Consider the following 20,446-nt stretch of genomic DNA (forward strand, 5'->3'; position numbering starts at 1 on the left):
GAGTTTAAGTATCTTGGGGTCTTGTTCACGAGTGAGGGAAGGATGGAACGAGAGATCGACAGACGGATCGGTGCAGCTTCTGCAGTAATGCGGTCGCTGTACTGGTCTGTCATGGTGAAGAAGGAGCTGAGCCGCAAGGCGAAGCTCTCGATTTACCGGTCGATCTTCGTTCCTACTCTCACCTATGGTCATGAGCTTTGGGTCATGACCGAAAGGATGAGATCTCGGATACAAGCGGCCGAAATGAGTTTCCTCCGTAGGGTGGCTGGGCGCTCCCTTAGAGATAGGGTGAGGAGTTCAGTCACTCGGGAGGAGCTCGGAGTAGACCCGCTGCTCCTCCACATCGAGAGAGGCCAGCTGAGGTGGCTCGGGCATCTGTTCCGGATGCCTCCAGGACGCCTCCCAAGGGAGGTGTTCCGGGCATGTCCCACCGGGAGGAGGCCCCGGGGAAGACCTAGGACACGCTGGAGGGACTATGTCTCTCGGCTGGCCTGGGAGCGCCTCGGTGTTCCCCCGGAAGAGCTGGAGGAAGTGTCTGGGGAGAGGGGAGTCTGGGCGTCCCTGCTTAGACTGTTGCCCCCGCGACCCGGCCCCGGATAAGCGGAAGAAGAAGAAGAAGAAGAAGAATCAGCTTTGAGAATACTTCCTGATTAGCACACACACACACACACACACTTCTCGAGGAAGTAACACAGGGTCACATGAGTTCTAAAGGTCACATTGACAACTGTGCCAACAGCCTGTAGTTTCAGGAAACATACATACTGGAACAATAGTGCTAAATGATCTGCACCCACATACGCAAAGACACACTCCTTGTCAAGTTCAATGATTAACTGCAAAGATAACGAGAAGGCAGCTCTGCTTAGAGTGCAGAGGAAGATTGGAGCTAAAAATACAGAGGCATAGGAAAACGACAGGAAAGACGAGTCAGTCCACTTAGCTGCTACTCATTTTACATTGCACAAATCTTTCTTACATGGAGGAGAGCACTGGACAACCCAGGAAGATTGAACTAAATGATGGCACATACATGCCACTACTGGGACTTGGAACATGGAAGCCTGAGGTAGCATTACAGTTCTACAATAGCCACATACTAACTTACATACATAGCCTACAAATATACAGTACTTTCAGAAAAATCTAGACACTTTTTAACATTCAGATCTACTTCAGTGGGGGTGTGGGAAACCTTTGGAGCTAGCTGTCACTAGCTAGTTGAAGTCATGGGAATAGCTAATAAATTGCAGAAAAATGCTTGGCAGTGATTTTGTACGTTGCTTTAAATGATAACAGGATTCTATTGTAGCAACTTGCCCCATATTGTAGCCTCAATACTAAAACCTGAATTAAAAATTAAAACAGAAAATGAAATCTTAATGAAAATATTACCAAAAACTATAATAGTATCTCAATTATACTCAAACAGTTCTGATATATATTAATTACTCATGCTTCGCTATATCTTTTCAACCTTATTTTTAAAACTCAGGACCGTGTCAGTGATCTTCTCATTTTTAAGAATGTAATAATCTCGAAATCGTAGCAATGCTTTAATAATTTACTACATGGTGAACAGGCCGTTGGCCAAGATATGAGTCAGAGGGCCGCTGAGGCAGCGATCGCTGCTGGATATCGCCATATAGACACAGCCTACTGCTACGGGGTTGAGACAGCGGTGGGGAAGGCCATCCAGTCCATGATACAGCAGGGCATCATCAGACGCCAAGACATGTTCATAGTCAGTAAAGTAAGTTCAAGTTAAGCTGATGCTCTAAGAATAAATCAATGTGTGCTCATTATAACGGACCAAAACATCATGCAATAATGATGCTTCTCTTTTCCAGCTGTGGGGTACCCATCATGCTTCTGAAGACATTGCTGTTTGCTTAGATAAATCTCTTAATGACCTTCAGCTTGACTACCTGGACCTATACCTAGTACACTTTCCAGTAGGACTGAAGGTAATACAAGAAAAAAAAAAAAAAAACATAAATATTTGAAAATAAAATGATTTGATTTTTAAATACAATTATTTGAATCGTTTGATTATTTATAGTAAAACGCTTAATGGTTTTGTCCTCGTAATAATTCGTAGGTCAAGTTCAAGTATACTAATTGTCTGCTACGTTACAATAACTTGCAGAAAATGGGTGATGAGCTTTTCCCACAAAAGGACGGAAAGGTCCTCACAAGTGACATTGACTATGTCGATGTGTGGAAGGTAACCTAATGCTAACCGCTAACACTAATAATAACAAAAGGATGTTTTCGAGGTGTTTAAAGTGTGCTGCTGTCTGTTGAAGGGAATGGAAGCGCTGAAAGCCACAGGAAAGGTGAAAAGTATTGGTGTCTCTAATTTTTCAATCAAACAACTGGAGAGATTGCTGTCCGTGGCTAAAATCCCACCCGCTGTCAACCAGGTGCATGAACTGGAAACATCACACTACTGTGATTAGATTGTTAGATGTAGATCAAATTAGGTTTGATAGTCATAATTATGATATTATATATCAGTTGATATTAATAGTTTTGTGAATTATTTATCTACAGGTGGAGCTCCATCCTTACCTGGTTCAGTCTGATCTGATTGAGTATTGTAAGTCCAAAAACATTGCTTTAACAGCATACAGTCCATTTGGCTCACCAGGAAGACCTTTGGAATAGTAAGTGCAAGCTATATACATGAGTACAAGGATGTTTTCAGCTAGAATCAGCTCTTGATCTTATCAAAGCAATAAGAACGACAAATAAGTTCACCTAAATATCGCAAGCTATTTTGTACAATTCTCCTACTTCTTTTCCCTGTCTCTGCAGTCAAGTAGGAGAAACAGATCCCATGTTATTACTGCAAGATCCTGTCATTGGGGATATCGCCAAAAAGCACAATCGGAGCCGTGCGCAGGTCATACCTTTCTCAGTACAAGTTTTGTGCAGCATCTACTTTTCTCTTTTTGGGTTTTAATGTTGCATTTCATCGTTCTTCAGGTTCTGTTACGGTATCACGTGCAGCAGGACATTGTTGTGATCCCGAAGAGCATGAAACCCCACCACATTTTAGAAAACACCAAGGTAAACATCTAAATATTCTCTATATATTTCTATATCATTAGTATTTTCGTCTTAACGTTGTCAGTTGTTATCTTGTGGTATCATTCTGGTATGTACTAAAGCAAAACACTAATGGGATAGTTAGCCCTAAAATGAAAATTCCGTCATCATTTTCTCACTTTCCACTTGTTCCAATCCTGTTTGAGTTTCTTTCTTCTGTTGAACACAAAATAATATAATTTGAAGAATGTTGGGAACCAAACAGTTGACAGTAGTCCACCATTCCACCATTGTTTTTTCCCATGCATGTTTTTTTAAGTGACAAACAATATGCCTATAATACACATTTTTCCTTTCATATTTTGACCAAAATGAGAATTTATTTTAGGTACTATTATAATTGTTAACTATCTCTTTATTTGTGTCTGGGTGCAGATCTTTGATTTCACTCTAGATGAAGAAGATATAAATGCTCTTAGGTCTCTGAATCGAGGCTGGAGGGCCTGCGTCATAAAAGAGTAAGAGTGTATTTTTAAACTGCATGCAATATACAATAATACACTTCAAATAGTAGATGCTACATTGCTGTGTCACATTACATTTACATAGTTATGTTTATTATTAATATTTACATATTAATAAAAGTCTTAACTTGTGACAGACCAATCATGAGAAATCACATGCACTGATATTCCTTACAATCCATTTGGAAATGCTTATTAAATGTATTGCATTGTAGGATACATTTTGGCAAGTATTTCATTTATAATGTGAAATGTAAACTTACTACATACTGCTAGATAACCGGATGGTGTTGTTGGTCCTCAGATTGGAATCACATCCATTCTACCCCTTCAAGTGAAATGCCGTTAGTATCGGATAACCAAGAACCCACCTACAAAAAAAATGACCAAGCACTTCCGGAGGCCAAAGTAAACAGGGCACTTTTTCGATTGTTAGATTCAGGCACTCGTATGTTTATAGCTAAACTGAAACATTTAAAGGCACTGGAGTAAAATATTTTCAGATATGCTAACAGATATCATTATTTTAACTTCATTTGGGTTCAAATAAAGCATTAAAGCATAGATAGCTATTATGAGCCGGCAAGATTTTTCTTTTTGAAAGACGTCTCTGTAAACAGAATAACATTTAAACAGAATCCTTTTGTATATGCCCGTATGAATGCATTAACTGTCGCTTTTGATCAATTTAATCGTTAAATAAAAGTATAAAAAAACTTTTGAATGGTACTGTAATTCATAAAATCAGTAAATTACACCAAAACACTGCAAACAGCCATGTAAAATTGTCACTCCAAGATGTTTTAATTGTAACTCAGAAGATGGGTTAAGCCACCAGGACACCTATGAAAACTCCAAAACATTTTGTAACAAATACTACAATATTAATTTGTGCTTTTCAACTAAATTCATAGTTTAACATCTTACAGTGTTTCCTGCTGACCTCTTTTTAAAATGATCTGAGAATCAGCCAATGGCATGAGGCTTATGACATCCTACATTCAGAAGGTAAATAAAAGTGTTGTTCAGATCCCCAGACAATCACCTGTGCTGCTCCTGGCTGGAATTCTGTTTGTCTCTCTCTGTACTATGACCCTCTGTACTGTTGGTTTGTTGTGGTCTGACAAGGCACACACATGCTGAGGCTCCAGCAATGTGCTTCGGTAGATTTGTACCCAAGACCCACTGGCCCTTGTCTGGGACAAACACTTGAGTACCCTGAGAGAAGTCCATGGCCTCCCAGGTATACCCTCCCAATACATAGATCTTTCCATCCAAGACGGCCACCCCTGCCTCACTGTTAGGGTACCTGAGGGGGGCTACCTTAGTCCACTGATCAGTCTGCGGGTCAAAGGCTTCCACTCCCAACACATCAAAACGCTCCATGCTGTCCTCATGGTCATCGCTGCCCCCGATGACATAGATCCTGTCTTCTAGAGACGCCATAGAGTGCCAGCCTCGAGCCAAGATCATGGCCTGTCGCTCTGTCCATGTATCTGCAGTTTTGGGGTCGTAGCTCAGCATGTCACGTCTGTACGGGCCGATCTGGTAATCATGGCCCCCTGAGATGTACACAGCTCCTTTGTGAATAGTGCCTGCATGACCATATGTGAATCTATGAAAGAAAAAAATGTTTAGGTATAATAAGTTTTACTACAAATAATCAGAAATCGTTCTAATACGCTGGTTTGGTTAATAGGAAACAGTAATTATTATTATTTTCAATGATGAAAAAAGCTGTGCTGTTTAATATTTTTTGTGAAAAACATTTTTCTAAAGACTCTTTGAGGAATACAACATTCAAAAGAACTGAATTTTATATATATTGTGATGTTATAAATGCCTTTACTGGCACTTTACTAGCACACTCTTGCCGAATAAAACTACAAATTTTCTTAAAAAACTAAAACCTAATGACCCCAACTTTTGAACAGTAGTGTAGAAAGAGGATTCAAAATACATTTTCACATGAATTTGTGCAGCCTTGCAAAAACAACGAACAAACCTGGGCAATCCTGCAACGTAGGTCCAGTAGTCCTCAGCAGGATGGTACACTTCTACAGAAGACAAAGCACCGCTATCATTGCGTCCCCCAACAGCAATAAGACAGTCTCCCATGGTTCCCAGATAGAAATCCACACGTCGCTGGTTCATAGGGGCACCCTGCAAATCATCATATCACTTGGATCAAACTACGGCATAAATCTCTTCTTCTCTTAGGCTTGGGAATATTAAGGAAAATTTTAATTTAAAAGAAAATTTAAATTTTTAATTGTAATGCTGAATTATGCAAATTAAATGTTTTCATGCCAAAGAAAGCTATCCCATAAATAAGCACATTTGACTAAATATCTAAGTTTGGATAAATGAATAAAATAAAATTACATAAAATAAAAGTGATCAGATGCAACCATTTAGTCATAGACTGGAGCCCTGCTGTTAAAAATGCTTGTTATTTTAGTATAATTAATATTATAGTTCTTTTTATTTTTTTATATTGTTTTATATTATTTTTTTATTTTATATTTTAATTTTATTTGAAATTGTGTATATATATATATATATATATATATATATATATATATATATATATATATATATATATATATACAATTATATATATGTATATATATAAAAAATAAAAATATAATGTTTTAATTAATTATTTTATTTAATTTATTTTTTTGGTTTTAATTTTAGTTTCAGTTCTAGCTAACTATTACACCTCCGTCACTGACTCGTCAAATTATCAAGAGCGAAGCGTATTACCTTAATCCACAAGTTGCTTCGGGGGTCATATCGATACAGCAAGTTGCTTGCAGAATCTCCCCCGTTGTCTCGTGAGGAGCTACCACCAGCGGTGAAGATAAATCCCCCCAAAACAGCAACGCAGTGGTGACTCCTCTGAGCTGGCAGCTGAGTCTCCACGACCCACTTTCCTGCTTCTTCATCCAACCAGCACACCTCGGCACTCAACTCCTCTCCGCGTTCAGACACCTCTCCTCCCACCAACAGCAGACGCTCCACGCCCCCTCGAAGGCCTGTGCGTGTCGTCTGCAGTACAGGTTGGGCGCTAACTCTCGTGTGGTAGCCCACGGCCTCCTCCACGAGCGGCTCACAGCCTGCGTCCGGAGGCAGGAGGGAGTGCATGGCCGGCAATATGCTCACTAAGAGGTCGTCCGGTGGAATGAGAGCGAAGCGAATGTTGGAGAGAAGCTGCTGGGCGAATGCAAGACGTTCGGGTCTTTGACTCAACCACTGCAAGGCCACCTGCAGAAGAGCTTGCTCGTTTTCATGCTGCACCTGCTCATCTGCAAGGTAAGCACAAAGTTTGGGCATCCGAACATCTTGGAGGAACTCCGAGGTGACAGAAAGCATGGCGAAATGCTCCAGAATGAAGCGGTCTATGAAGGCGTCCAGCCGGTCCAGGCTGTAGAGGAAGGCAAGCTCCTGCAGGTACAAGTAATTGTCCTCGCGTACCTCTTTCTCCAAATACTGGCAACAGAAATCCACAGCTCGCCACACCTGCAGCAGGTGAGCAGTTTCCAATACGTAGTCGATGTTTCCACCATCGAGAGGTAACTCACCGCTGTACAGGAAGTCTACTACTGCTTTAACACCGACATATGAGGCTCCCACGAGCTCTACTTCTGCTTCATGCTCCTCTCGCATACCCAAGGTGAACATCGCCTGGAAGTAAGGGCTGGATACTGCAAGCAAAGCCCGATGGGCAGGGATCCGCTGGTCATCGGCCACCAGAACGACATCACAAAGCTGGCCATGCTGTCTTTGCTCATTTAAACCTTGAAGGAGATAGCTAGCCTGGTCTGCCCATCGATACACCTGTTGTAAGAGAGTGAGGTAAAGCATGTATGAAGACACTTGATGCTGAATTTTTACAATGAGGCACTACCAGTGGATTTCAACTTAATACAGATCAGTCAGGGTGTAGGAGGTTTGTTAGCTGGTCATATTATGTCAACAAGATGACCCACTCCATGCAGAATAAAACGTTTACAAGACTGATATAACTGGATTCTTCATCTCATGTGAGTGTGCACAATTTTAATTTGTTAAAAGTTTTATTAAATTATTATTAACCATTTTTAATTAGTAAAAAGCTAAGCGTACCTTTAAATTAATGTAAAAATGTAATTCATATTTTTTGTAATGGCACAATTATTCAGTATGTTACAATATTTATAGAATAAATTAAAAACATCACTGAAAAAATATTGCATTTTAGTATTTATTAATGCTTTTATTTTAATATTTTACATTTGTATAATTTTTTATGTGTTTATTTTTTTCTTTTTCTGAGATTTTTTTTATTTCAGTTTCAGGTTTTTTGTAAGTTCAGTTAGTTTTCAATAAGGTATTTTTTAAGTCTAGTGTTTATTTTTATTTTATTTTAGCCTTATTTCAATTACCAAAAATTAATTTAATAGCTTTAACTATAAAATAACAAAACCGTTATGCAAACCTTTGAAGATTCACTTATTCTGTGAGGACGTGAAAGACGAGATTGCTTCCCCATGTCCATTGTGTCATCTGCCATAAAACTATCTGCAAAATATCATAATTATTTTTAATTATCGAAAGTAATTAAAAGTGTCCACATATAGCACACGGGTATATAACGTTCACAACAGGAACAGACAGATCAGAAAATCAGAAAATGAGCACAAAAGGAAAGTGGCATTTACACAATAATTCCTGACTACGTTTCATTGATATTCAATAAAACTGAACATATTTTATCTATTCAGCTGTGACAACGCCAGTACAGTAAAATGTAGATATTATTTTACCATTTTCCCATTCTTTATCCGTATTAATTACTAGTTAAATGGCCGTGAGTGACTATAAACAAGTTATTTTGTCCGCAGCACAGTGAAGCTGAGTTCTTACTTCCGTGCTCGCTTCACTTCAAAATAAAAGTCCCATTTGTACTCAAATTGGTTCGGGTTTAGTGTAGCATAGTAGTAGTTACTAGTAGTAGCAGCAGCTTAATAATGTACAAGAACGGGGCATCTTTGTGATTGTGTTGGCTCGACTATAAAGTATGCCTGCATATGTACTATTAAAGCTTCCTATTGTTCCGATTTTTTTCTGAGATTTCCAACATTTTCACAGCCTAGTCCTAGACTGACATGTACGTTTTAGCTGTTTCAATTGAAAGAAACCCGCACTGACCGATCTTAAAACATGCCAGTGCCTCTGTTTTGTCTTGAGCCGCGCAGCTTTCTGAAGCACGTTTATACAAATTACTCAATGTCCTAATTGAACTATGGCCTAATCCTGGTTTAGGCTAAGACCTGTCTGTGAAACCCCGCCTAATCAAACCCCGACCATCATACTTGACACAAACCTTCTGGCTTTTTTTTTCTGTCTGGCCCTTCAAACTTCAACTGTCAAAAACTCGAATGTAAACACTTTATTTTTAACCCATTTAAACTCAAGTTAAACCTGCCTGTCTAGTACGTATTTTAACTTTTTATTCCAATATACTTTATATTTGTTTTTTAATTTAATAATGGGGATAGTGATATGCTTCTTTATTCAAAATAAAATATTTTTTTAATTTGAGGTGAAATGTAATATTTCTTGTCACGATTCGCCCGTAGTAGACCTGAATCTCGCCTGTAATCCAAATGTTACACAAAGGAGCAACCTATTGTTCTCAACCCAGGTCCACAAGATGGCAGAGCGACTCAGACCGACCGCTAGACGACAGAACAAAACTGGGTGGATTTAATTCAGCTCAGTACCCAAGTTGGCCACTAGGAGGAGGCGAAACTGGCGAGAGCTCCCGATTCACTGAAACAGCAACCTGACAGACAAATATCACTAACGCCCATTAAGAGGCAATAGGAAATGAATCGAGTCGTGAAATTAGTTGCCTCTCCATCCCACTGAGAGAAGAGACCTCCCTTCTACACCAGCAGCCCCTCTGTCGCACTTTGGGATTTATCCGCATTTTCTCGCATTCCCCCCCGGCTTTGTTCTGCATTTAGATACATTATCTCCCTTTGCATCGTCGAAATGGCAACGCGAATCGACAAAGAGGCTTGCAGAGAAGCATACAATCTGGTGCGAGACGACAGCTCAGATATATGCTGGTGAGTGAAGCCTTGATTTACCGCTTATCCAGAGATGCCGTTTGGCGCGTGCTGGCTGAACTCGCTACATTGTTTCAACAATTCGAATCTTTCAAACGAAACATTAAACGCTGCTTCCATTGACCCATTGACGGAGAGTGGTGCAACATGTAGGGATGGTCTTGTAACGCAGGGGAATTGTGTCCAAATCCAGTTTGCAGCATTTTGGCCAGATACGCTCCTCTGTAGATTTTGAGGCGCAGGCAGAATTTGGCAACGGTTAAAATATCGATTTTGTTTTTTTAAAGGGCATCTTTTAAGTATGACGGCTCTACCATCGTACCGGCTGGTCACGGGTCCGACTACGAAGAATTCAAGAGTCAGTGCACAGGTGAGCGCATTTTCTGACGTTTGTCTGCTTTTATTATTGCTTTGAGGTATTTTCTGCAAAGTAGTGAAACAAATTACGTGTTAAAGTGAAAGTTCACCCAAAAACGAAAGGTATGTCATTTATTCATCACAAACTTATTTGAATGAGACTGAGGCGTTACATGTTCTAGCCTTACTTCATGAGTTCGCAGAAAAAGCACACAGGGTGGATACAACATGATTTTGAATAAATGATGACAGACTTTTCATTTTTGGGGGGTGGGGTTATCTGTCCCTTTAAGTCTACATCACATTACTAGGAAGTAATTCATTTTCCAAGGCAGACAATACCAAATATGGTTTCATACTTGTCCTAGATGACATGAGGGCAGCAAGCAACTGGTGGGAAGTCTGATGAGAGGATTTTAGCAAATATAAGCACGTTTTCTTTATTTCGTAATCAACTAGAATTTGTCCAGATCGACTTGATATCAATTCTAATATACGGCATTTGTGGTTTTGGGATCAGTTCAGCTACAAAGAATGTAGTATGTTGCACTGAGCGCACTATATTTTTTATAACTGTAAATAACTGTCTGGCTCTAATGAAAGAATGAAATGATGTCATTTTTGCCTCTCATTCTTTCATCTTAATTGAACAGAGATTTGGGCGTGGTGCTCGGTTCAGTCTCTCTCCATGATTAGATTGTTCAGCCGCTAGCAGATGTTAACTTGTACATGTGTTGCAATGCCTTGGCTTCCGGGTCTGTGCTCTGACAGATGATCAAAGATGTCTTCCTATATGGAGTGTGTTACAATAAGCACTTTTGTTTGCGGAAAATATTCTACTGAAGTAATTTGTGCACCAATGAACTGATTTATTCAGCTATATATCTATCTGTATATATATATATTATATATTAGAATCTCCCTAAAACCAGGATAGGACTAAATGTAAATATAATAGCAAAATGTCTGCTCCATAAAGAGGTTTATAGTGACAGTAGCTTTATAAATGATAAAAAAAAATTTGATTTTATGCTATAAAAAATGTCTGATTGGAGATTTGCTTTCATTTGTGATCTGCTCCAACTTACATAAAATTCAAAATGGGTTTCTGGGTCAAAGTGACTCTGAATTGTGGAGCGGGTCACATTTTTTATATACGTCTGTGCCAGATTGAAAGCTTGTGTTTTAGGTGACGTCTAAAAGATCGAATATTTGAAATATGTTGTGCTGCATCATCATAGCCTGACAACCTGGAAGTACAGTGCACATGAAGTCGGCACAAAAACGCTGACTTTCTGGAAGTGCTGCACGCTCAAGAGGAAGTAGAAGTGTGTGGAATCATTGCCACATCATGTCATTTTCACGCAATCACAAAATAAGACCGAACAACCCTCTCATTTTTACTAGACGCCATGCCTTTCCCGCTGTTCACTTGGCACGCTGGCACATGACAAGCACCGCTCACATCCTAATTGTGGTTTGTTCGAAGTTTCAGTTCTGTTGAAATAGAGCAGAGGTCTCTATAATGTGACTTACATTCATCACCCACTTTGTACTTGATACTTGAACAGCCAATGTGCCAAATGCAACTGACCGTATTACCCATGGTTCCCTGACTTAGCTTCTTAAACCTTAAGCCCAGTTAATCAACAACAGAAAACCAGATATTATCAGTCTCAAGTAGAGCCAAGGGAATTCACCTGAGCATTTGTTTTTCAGTAACGTTCTACTAAGATTGTATTTAACCCACTGTAAATTATACACAGTACGACTTGGAACAATAGTGTAATGCACTTTGATTTCTAGCAGCCCTATAAGTAAAAAAAATGTTACTTAGTAAAAATGTTCTTTATTATTTTACTGTGCATGTATTTCATGTTGAATGTATGTAATGCATATGTGAGTACATATTAGAATTATAAGAAGATGTTTTTAAACTCTTCACAGATCAGTAAAGATCAAAGTGAAAGAAAGGTGTGCACCGCTAACATTTGAATGAATGGTTTAACAAGAGCTTTCTTCTGCACAATATCTCTCAGATACTGTCATTGTTTAAACAGAGGCACGCCGTAGATAAGTGCAATTGATGTTATCTTTGAATCTAGTCCCAGTGCCACTGCAATGCAGTTGCAGCACGTTTGTGAGAAGTGGCCGGCTGTAAAGCTGTGAGAGACAGGGAGTGTTTCAGATAAAATATTCCAGCGTAAATCACCCTTATCAATAGAGCCTGTTAACCGGATCACCTCCTGTCCTCACCCACTTTCTGTATTCCTTGTTTTTTTTAATGTCGTATGATGTCATAGAGCTTAAATTTCCCAGCCTTGTCCGCCGCTCGCACGTGATGCTCTCAGATTGCATTTCATATCGTGACGTCTTTCTCTGGAAAGGAAAACAATGCAATAGTGTAGGAGATTCAAAACACTCGCTACAATGGAGACAGTGTTCAATCGAATCCAAGCTCTTCCTTGTTATTAAACAGACAAAGTTCAGCTAAACTGGACTGGGGTGACAATAACGAAGCGCATTAATATGAGCTTTAAGATTAAATCAAATCTGATTATATCAACTTTTAAATCACATTCCGGGATTTGTTGTTCTTGATTCATTGATGAATGATATTCCAAATAATGCATGCCTTACCAAAATGAAATGGTTTGCACTGCCCTTGCAGCTAAAATAACGAATCCTGCTTGCTATTTTAACTCCTCCCCTCCAGGCACCATTGCTCCACTTTTCACTCAATATTCCTGTTAAATATCCTGTTTAACTAGAAAAAGCCAGATTATGAAACTGAAATAATTTGTTGACTTAAGATAATGACAAACCAAAGGCATACGGATACTTTTTTATTGACAAACTCGGTGGCAAAGTAGTAGTACTAGTCCAGTAATAGGCTTGTGTTCGATGATAAAGGAAACAATACAGACTTCCCCTGCCCTGGTTATTTTATTAGCTTAATTGGTTAATTACTTTTTTAAAACTTATTTAAATGTATTCAGTTTTAAATGCTCTCTGTGCATCTTTATCAATTGAGAAAGTACCCTGCATTCTGTACTGGAATTTAAATTTGTAGTCTTTTTTTTTTTTTATTTAAATTAAAAAGTCTGTTATCTGTACTCTAGTTATTCAGTGTAGAAAAATATTGACTTTTTATTAAAGACGCTTTTCATAATGTTTCTTCGACGATTTTGTTGTCTGCCAGAGTAAAGTCTGATTTATCTTTAGTTTAGTTGGCTTGCATTGGTTTTGCTATGCATGTAATTCATTTAACAGTTTAGTCATAAAGCAAACAAGCAACTATCTAGACAATGATACAACTTGTTAAGGATTTCTTTCTCTTCGACTCTCAGATGACAACCGACTCTTCGGGTTCGTAAGGATCACAACGGGTGATGCCATGAGCAAGCGCGCCAAATTCACCCTCATCACCTGGATCGGCGAAAACATCAGCGGACTGCAGAGAGCCAAGATTAGCACTGACAAGACACTGGTAAAAGACATCGTGCAGGTGGGTGTTGCGTTCCTTGATTCCGTAGCTCGCGCCGCATGCAAACTTTCGCGGACTTATAAACTTGGCCGCACCCGGACAAGCAGATTTCAAGGTTTTTTTTCACTGTAAACAAATCGGTGCGTTCATGCAAACGGGCCTTTCCCTCCATCGCTCACGGTGTGTTTTTTCCACGCAGAACTTTGCCAAGGAGTTCATGATAAGTGATCCCAGAGAGCTGGAGGAGGAATATCTCCGCGGCGAGCTGAAAAAGGCCGGCGGGGCCAACTACGACGCCCAGGCCGAATAGAACTTGGGGGCGGGTTTTGGTGGAGAAGGAAGAGGAAAACGTCATCTCATACACACACACACACACACGCACACACAAATATACACATACACATAAATATACTTACCTCACCCCTCTTGCCAGTCTGGTCATGGTTGATTTATCTATCTACTGTACTGTGCATCATCTCAAAGTCATCTCTGCTAGCGCTATGAGGTTCTCTTTTTCTTCAGGGGCATTTTTGTAACTGTAGTTTTTGACGATGCTCCTTTTGGCTCAGAGTTGTCATCACTGTGATACGCTTCCATAATCAATAGAGAGCATACGAGTCTAGCGTTGTTTTCTAAAGGGGTTTATTATATATCTTCATCTCCCCTCTGAATACAGACCACTGTGTTTATGGTCTCAATCTCCCATGGAGAGGAAGACATCATGGAATGTGTGCATTTGTGTATGTGTGTGTTTGCAGACACTGCACTGTGACTGGCTAACTTGCATGCAGGGGGTGGAGTCTTAAAGGATCTTGTAGCTCTGATTGGCTGTTTCGCACTCTCCACCCAACAAAGGGGCAGCCATTTCTCTAGTGTAGCCTTCATTTCGGTTTAATTTGAAATACCCAAGAATGTCATATTTCTTTTTTTTTTTTTTTATTAAAAGTAGGTTTTATTTGCTTTAAAACACAACCTGTGGTTCTTCCTTTAAAGTAAAAATGCCTCCCGAGCCAAGAAAAGAAACAAGATGGTCACAAAAGCAATCATGTCGGAATAAAGTTGTTGTTTTTTTCAATATGTTTTTCTTGTGTGTTATATTTTGCTTTGTTTGTGATTTACTCTTTGATATGGAAGCCCATTTCTGCCATGGATTAAACATATACATATACAATTAAATAATAACTGCGATTCTTAGTTTCTCAATTCAGACTTTGCTGATTTTTGCTCTGTTTTTGCAATTACCTTTTTTATTTTGTGGTTAAAACTAAACAACAAAAATGCAAGATGTAGACCGAGATTTCTAAGGGAAAAGTAAAAAATATAAGACACATTATGACATTTTTCTTGCTATTTTTTTTTTATCATTTTTGTCTGAAATCTGAGGTTGTGTTTTTTTTCCTTTTTCCTATGAATCACGAGTTTGTTGCAGTTTTATATAGTGCATTTCTGACTCTCTACGGTAATTACAACTTTTTAACATTTTATTTCTCATAAGAAATCTCTCAGTTCTGCCTTTTCAATTGCAAGATAACATGTTGCAGTTCCAACTTCAATTGGATAAAAAACTCGGAATGTGATTTGTGAGATGAAAAATCAGTCACCTAATTATTTTTTATCCCGTGGAGGGTTCAAGCTACCATACTTTGTTGCTTTTTTTTTTTGCATGAGTCACTTAGGCAATGCTAGCTGCTTGTCACAACACTCTTCTGCACGAATGCTACCAATCCCAGAGGGCTTATGGGGGACTCCCAGGGGTTGTCATGGCCACCGCTGTGGTTAGGCTGCTTCAAGCCAAGCTGCTCTGCTCCAAAGCCTGTCAATAATGGCCCCTAAAACATTTCCGGCCCCCCTTTCCCCTCTGTTGTAGCCCCTTTTCTTCTTTCCTCCTCCCCCCATCTTTCTTCCTACTCTCCCTGCCTTGCATTCAGTCCAACAGATGTGTGCCCAACTGCATAATTGCTTAATCCATAATCTATAAGCTTCTTCCAGGCTGCTTTTATGACGCTGAGTTTTGGTAGCACAGAGAGACGTGAAGCAGGAATGTAGACGCTGAAATTAGGGCCTGTGGAAAATCTACATGTTTGTGTTGTCTTAATAGTTAGTCAAATTGGGTCAGTAGAGCTTAGCATTGCTAGTATTAAACTATGGAATGTAAATCATTCTGAACTGTTTGTCCTACAGATATGAACAAGAGAAGAGATGTATTTAGCTTTTAAAAATATGTATATTTTAGTCAGTATTGTCTAATTGTACATGCTCAATTCCCTGAATTCTTTTTTTTTTTTTTTTTTTTTTAATTTCAATCACACAGGTGTTGAAATTGGTTTATAAATTATAAATTTATATATACAATATTCTATTTCAAACAAATATTTTTCTTTAAAATATGCTTTTAAAAAAATTATATAATTTATATATATATATATATATATATATATATATATATATATATATATATATATATATATATATATATATATATATATATAAAACATTATAATAAAAGGATTCAATAAATTTAGGTTTGGTGAGCATAAGATACTGCTTTCAAAACCCAAACTTCTGATTGACAATATATTTTTCCTAGCATCTAACACTCTATAAAGTATAAAGTAACTTTATACTATGTGTTATAATACTGTGGCATCTAAATTAAACATTTATTTTAGGTTTTTTTATGTTTAATTCATTGAGACAAACCGCTATTACATTAAATTTGGGTAGAATGATAATATTAGTACATCCAAACTTGTGGTTGTACTTTTTGACCTTTGACCATCCAAAAGCCGCTTAGCAACATGCTACAAAGCATTTAAACATTGCACTTATTATCTGTGTGTTTGTAACAGATCTTAGCAGATAGTAGCAGGTGTTGCTGAGTGACTTTGGGGACTACTTTAACAAGATAAATTACATGTGAATGTTAATTAGCCTTCCCTCACAAAGAGGGAAGGCCTTTGTATTGATCTTGTCATCAAGAACGTCCTGTTTAAGCCACACAAACTCTCTCAGCCTGACAGGCCAGTCCTTATCTTTATTTCCCTGCGCGTTTATTGGGCTTCGAGAGGCCTACGTGTTCTGACAACTCGCCTGCTTGCTTTTCTACAACTCGCTGTCATACAGAACGTGTGTTTCAGAGCAAGAATGTTGTGCGTGTGTGTGTGTGTGTGGACATGTTTCTGAAGATTCTTTGGCGTCTTGTTCACAAGAAAGTCACTGCCAGCTATTCTGCTCGGATCCTTCCTGCATTCCAGAGGCCTCCCAGTTCAAGCGTATTTCATACCCCACACACATTACTGAAGTCATGTGACGACTGTTTTGGTATAATATCACACCAGAGAAATGTACGCTAATGGGTTATTAAGGGTCAGTCAAAGTCTTTGACAAAAAAAAAGCTCTGTTTTCAACAAAGATGCATTTATTTGATTAGTACGAAACCAGTAAAAATATTTACAATAAAAAAAAAATTATATTATTATAATGTATTTAGAAATGCAATTTATACTTTACAGCCATTACTCCCGTCTTCAGGGTCACATGATACTTCAGAAAACGTTTTAATATACTGCTCAAAAAAATTCTCATTATTATCAAAGTTGTGCTGCCCACTTGGTTTCCACTTTTCATTTAAAATTTTTCAAGATTTCGTAATAGTATATAAATCTTAGTTTTAATAAATTGCTTATTTAAAGTATTAATATCTTAATACATTTAGTATTTCTTAAAATAAAATTTTGAGAAAATTTAAATTTAAATCTTAAAATTTTGATAATTTTGAACTCTTGTCCTACTGATTGAAGTGAATAAAAACCCCATCTTTGCTGAATAAAAGGTTTATTTCTTTAACTTCAAACCTTTAAGTATATATATGGTTTGTATATATCTTTGCTCACCAGATTAGTAATTTGCGTACATTATATAAAAACATTAGCGACTTAAGGCTATTTTACATGGAGTCTTTTCTGACTGGCAGTTAAATCAGCAGTATAGGAAGCATCTGACGACAACAAACACGCTGTTTTGTTAACCTTTCATGGCTAGAATGGAAGAACACAAGGGGAGGGCAGGGTTAAACTGCTGTTTTGCCTTATTATAGAGTTTTCTGATGTTTCGGAGGTGCTGGCTAAGGGAAATTTGTTTAAATACAAACACCTTTATTTACATCTAGACCTAAGGCTACAGGAAATCTAGCGACAATGGCATGAGGGACTGCTGGTTAGTTTGGTTGAACTGGCTTTGGGGGAAGAGGAAGATGGGATTTAACTGGGGCGAGAAAGGGGCACCCATTGAGAGTGAGTGAATGGGTCACTTCGCAATGTTCCTGTGAACTATTCAGGCTCTGGCACAGTGCAGGCATTGTCATGAGCTAACAAGATGCACTCCAACCAGCCAAACCTGGCTCAGTGCTCCCGATTGTCACTAACCTGCCGGCCAATGGTTGGGTCCCCATCACCAACAGTGTTCCCAACAATCCAACTGGCAATGTTCTCATGTGTTGCTGACCACAGGTTTTGGAGCTATTTTTACACATTTATAAAATATTATAATACACACAAGAGCCTCCCATCATTCATTGACCATATGCTCGGCTGTGGGTTGGATTCATCCCCCTCTTGAATGTTGCAGAGCTTCATAAAGGGTTGTTTTGTAGAAATGCTAATCAATTCCCTACTAGTCAGATTTGTACTAATTTGTACTAATCAGCCTGGATAAATAACACATATGTAATACAAATAATCAAATTTTACTTTTTAAATGTACTTTTAATTTAAAGTCTCTCTCTCTCTCTCTCTCTCTCTCTCTCTCTCTCTCTCTAATATATATATATATATATATATATATATATATATATATATATATATATATATATATATATATATATATATATATATATATATATATATATATAAAAAAATTCTGTTTCTGTATTTCATTTTGTGTCTGAAAAAATCCTAAAAATATGCTGAACAGTTTTATTGGCTAATATTGTGTTTAATATTTTTAATTGTTTGTCAGGATTCTTTTGTGATCTTCCTTTCATTTTTTTTTAACAATACATTTTTTTATTTCACTTTACTTTTTTATTTTCACCTTTCAAACAGCCTGGAAAACTACTGCATGCGTGCTTGTTAAAATCATTACTGTATTAACAAAAATCGTACTGCAAAAAAAAAAAAAAAAAAAAAAACTTTTTGAAAGGTAATATGAGAAAGCGGCACCAGCAAGGATTCATAATTGCAACTATAAACATTAACTAGACACCAACAGGATATTTCAGTACAGGACGAGGAAGCTCCCTAAACAGAAACTGTCTGTCTATATCTGGATCGGTTTAATTATTCCAAACAAATCTATCAGTCTCCCTGAAGTGTTAGCCCACTAGAAATGTCTGTTTAATTGGACTACAGCTATTTAGTATATGGGTCAATGAGCTGGATAACAAAGTTATTAATTTATTGATCAGGCCCACTTCTTGCAATCCATTGCAGAGATAAACACAAAGCAGAGAAAGGTCAAGCGCAAAGATCAAAAGAAAAGGTCAGCTTTTATAGCCCTACACAAATACAGCTGTTTAACTATGACTGTCTGATTAAAAATCTCAAGTGCATTCCTTGTAATAATAAAACATCTGTCAAACCATTTGACCTCATATTTTACCAAGGGTTCATTTCATTTTAAGATAACTGTCAATATTAATGAGAACAAAATTAAGTGTGCAGAGACATGTAAGACAGATATTTTTAAACAGATACAGGTGCTATGCATCAGTCACACTTGAAGGCACTCAAAACATGTGATGATATTCAAATAAAGACAGCACAGACAGAAAAATAAAAGAAGAAATAAACAAAGCGTGTTTTTTTTTTTTTTTTTTGTGAATTGTTAGATTGTAATCGAACAGGGTGATTCATTGATAACAGTAATATGGTTTAGTAAACACAAATGAGTACCACAGAGAACACAACCTGTTTGCATGAGCGTGGGTTCACCATTTCCTGTATACTGAGTGTGCTACAGGCTTTTACCATATAGGGCTGTGGCAGACTGTGGCAGATAAAGGAAGGAGAAAGAAGAAGCATCTGAAAAGAAAGAGAGAAACTCATGCCTCAACTTGCAGATTGGAGCTGCCACAAAAAGTGACTACTTTCACTGCCGGAGAAACCTTTTCGATTCGAAACGGTAACGTTTCTCAAGGGCTGCGTCTGTGCCTGTTAGAAACACGTTTAAAGAAGACACAGAGCTACAGAATCTTTCAATGCAAATACTTGTGTTATGCGATGCTGCCAACATTTAGAATACGGTTATTTCGAATACAATGAATTAAATAGTAATAATGCAATATTTAAAGCAATTTAATAGTTGTAATAAATACTAGGTTATGGGGAAGGCATGAGATTATAAATATATACGTGTGACTGGGTTATATTACTCATATTGAAGCTAGAAGGCACGATTGTTATAGCAGTCATTGCAGCATATTTAAATATTAAGTATATAAATAACTCAGCACATCAACGCCACATTAGTTATGCTTCATCAAATGAATTAGAATTTTTACTTCTCTCCACATGCTGTCACATTTGATTCTACATGCTCAGTTGGCAGCAAAGCACAGGAACAACTACATTGAAAAAGGCCAGGCCTATGCATGTACAAACCATAGGTTGTTGCAGGTCGGTTTGCAGCACAATAGCTGTGTTGTTGCGGTTTACACCTGCTCATTAGGACAATTATATTGTTAAAACCCATCATGTGAACCTCACATATAGTCCACATGGTCTATGATCTGTATCATGCATAAACCTTGGCTTTTTCAAGCTAACTTAAAGACGGTTCTCATGAAGTAAACGCCTTACCTGTTTTAGTTTATGCATTATTACGAATGCTTTGAACATTTGTCA

General features: G+C 38.0%; 3 protein-coding genes across 4 annotated transcripts; 2 read left to right on the forward strand and 1 right to left on the reverse strand.

Moving 5' to 3' along the window:
- Positions 1-503: 503 nt before the first annotated feature.
- On the forward strand, positions 504-4,271 carry zgc:56622 (uncharacterized protein LOC326033 homolog). The gene is made up of 10 exons (XM_043264186.1): positions 504-1,069; positions 1,583-1,753; positions 1,851-1,967; positions 2,150-2,227; positions 2,310-2,426; positions 2,557-2,669; positions 2,821-2,908; positions 2,992-3,075; positions 3,490-3,572; positions 3,883-4,271. The coding sequence occupies exons 1-10, from the start codon at positions 980-982 to the stop codon at positions 3,914-3,916; spliced, it is 975 nt and encodes a 324-aa protein (XP_043120121.1). The 5' UTR covers positions 504-979; the 3' UTR covers positions 3,917-4,271.
- An 87-nt stretch (positions 4,272-4,358) lies between these two features.
- Positions 4,359-9,385, reverse strand: klhl36 (kelch-like family member 36). 2 transcript variants are annotated; one of them, XM_043264183.1, is made up of 5 exons: positions 8,390-9,385; positions 8,062-8,144; positions 6,348-7,421; positions 5,584-5,741; positions 4,359-5,193 (listed from the first exon to the last, which is right to left on the reverse strand). In XM_043264183.1, the coding sequence occupies exons 2-5, from the start codon at positions 8,134-8,136 to the stop codon at positions 4,620-4,622; spliced, it is 1,881 nt and encodes a 626-aa protein (XP_043120118.1). In that variant the 5' UTR covers positions 8,137-8,144; positions 8,390-9,385; the 3' UTR covers positions 4,359-4,619. The 2 variants fall into 2 exon arrangements, with proteins under 2 accessions (XP_043120118.1, XP_043120119.1); XM_043264184.1 differs by lacking the exon at positions 8,062-8,144.
- Positions 9,386-9,412: 27 nt separating this feature from the next.
- Positions 9,413-14,616, forward strand: cotl1 (coactosin-like F-actin binding protein 1). Its single transcript, XM_043264187.1, has 4 exons — positions 9,413-9,700; positions 9,988-10,070; positions 13,408-13,565; positions 13,744-14,616. Exons 1-4 carry the CDS (start codon positions 9,624-9,626, stop codon positions 13,852-13,854), a joined length of 429 nt encoding a protein of 142 aa, XP_043120122.1. The 5' UTR covers positions 9,413-9,623; the 3' UTR covers positions 13,855-14,616.
- The last annotated feature ends 5,830 nt before the right edge of the window (positions 14,617-20,446 follow it).

The sequence above is a fragment of the Puntigrus tetrazona genome, chromosome 18 (genome assembly GCF_018831695.1).
Source record: "Puntigrus tetrazona isolate hp1 chromosome 18, ASM1883169v1, whole genome shotgun sequence".
Lineage (NCBI taxonomy): Eukaryota > Metazoa > Chordata > Actinopteri > Cypriniformes > Cyprinidae > Puntigrus > Puntigrus tetrazona.

Coding starts and splice junctions, on each gene's coding strand:
- klhl36 (XM_043264183.1), bottom strand. CDS start 8,136: ATGGCAGATGACACAATGGACATGGGGAAGCAATCTCGTCTTTCACGT. Junction 5,742..6,347: donor GAAGCAACTTGTGGATTAAG/GTAATACGCTTC, acceptor GATGATTTGCAG/GGTGCCCCTATGAACCAGCG. Junction 5,194..5,583: donor TACGTTGCAGGATTGCCCAG/GTTTGTTCGTTG, acceptor TTTCTTTCATAG/ATTCACATATGGTCATGCAG.
- zgc:56622 (XM_043264186.1), top strand. CDS start 980: ATGGAGGAGAGCACTGGACAACCCAGGAAGATTGAACTAAATGATGGC. Junction 2,670..2,820: donor CCAGGAAGACCTTTGGAATA/GTAAGTGCAAGC, acceptor CTGTCTCTGCAG/TCAAGTAGGAGAAACAGATC. Junction 3,573..3,882: donor AGGGCCTGCGTCATAAAAGA/GTAAGAGTGTAT, acceptor GTTGGTCCTCAG/ATTGGAATCACATCCATTCT.
- cotl1 (XM_043264187.1), top strand. CDS start 9,624: ATGGCAACGCGAATCGACAAAGAGGCTTGCAGAGAAGCATACAATCTG. Junction 9,701..9,987: donor GACAGCTCAGATATATGCTG/GTGAGTGAAGCC, acceptor GTTTTTTTAAAG/GGCATCTTTTAAGTATGACG. Junction 13,566..13,743: donor TGGTAAAAGACATCGTGCAG/GTGGGTGTTGCG, acceptor TTTTCCACGCAG/AACTTTGCCAAGGAGTTCAT.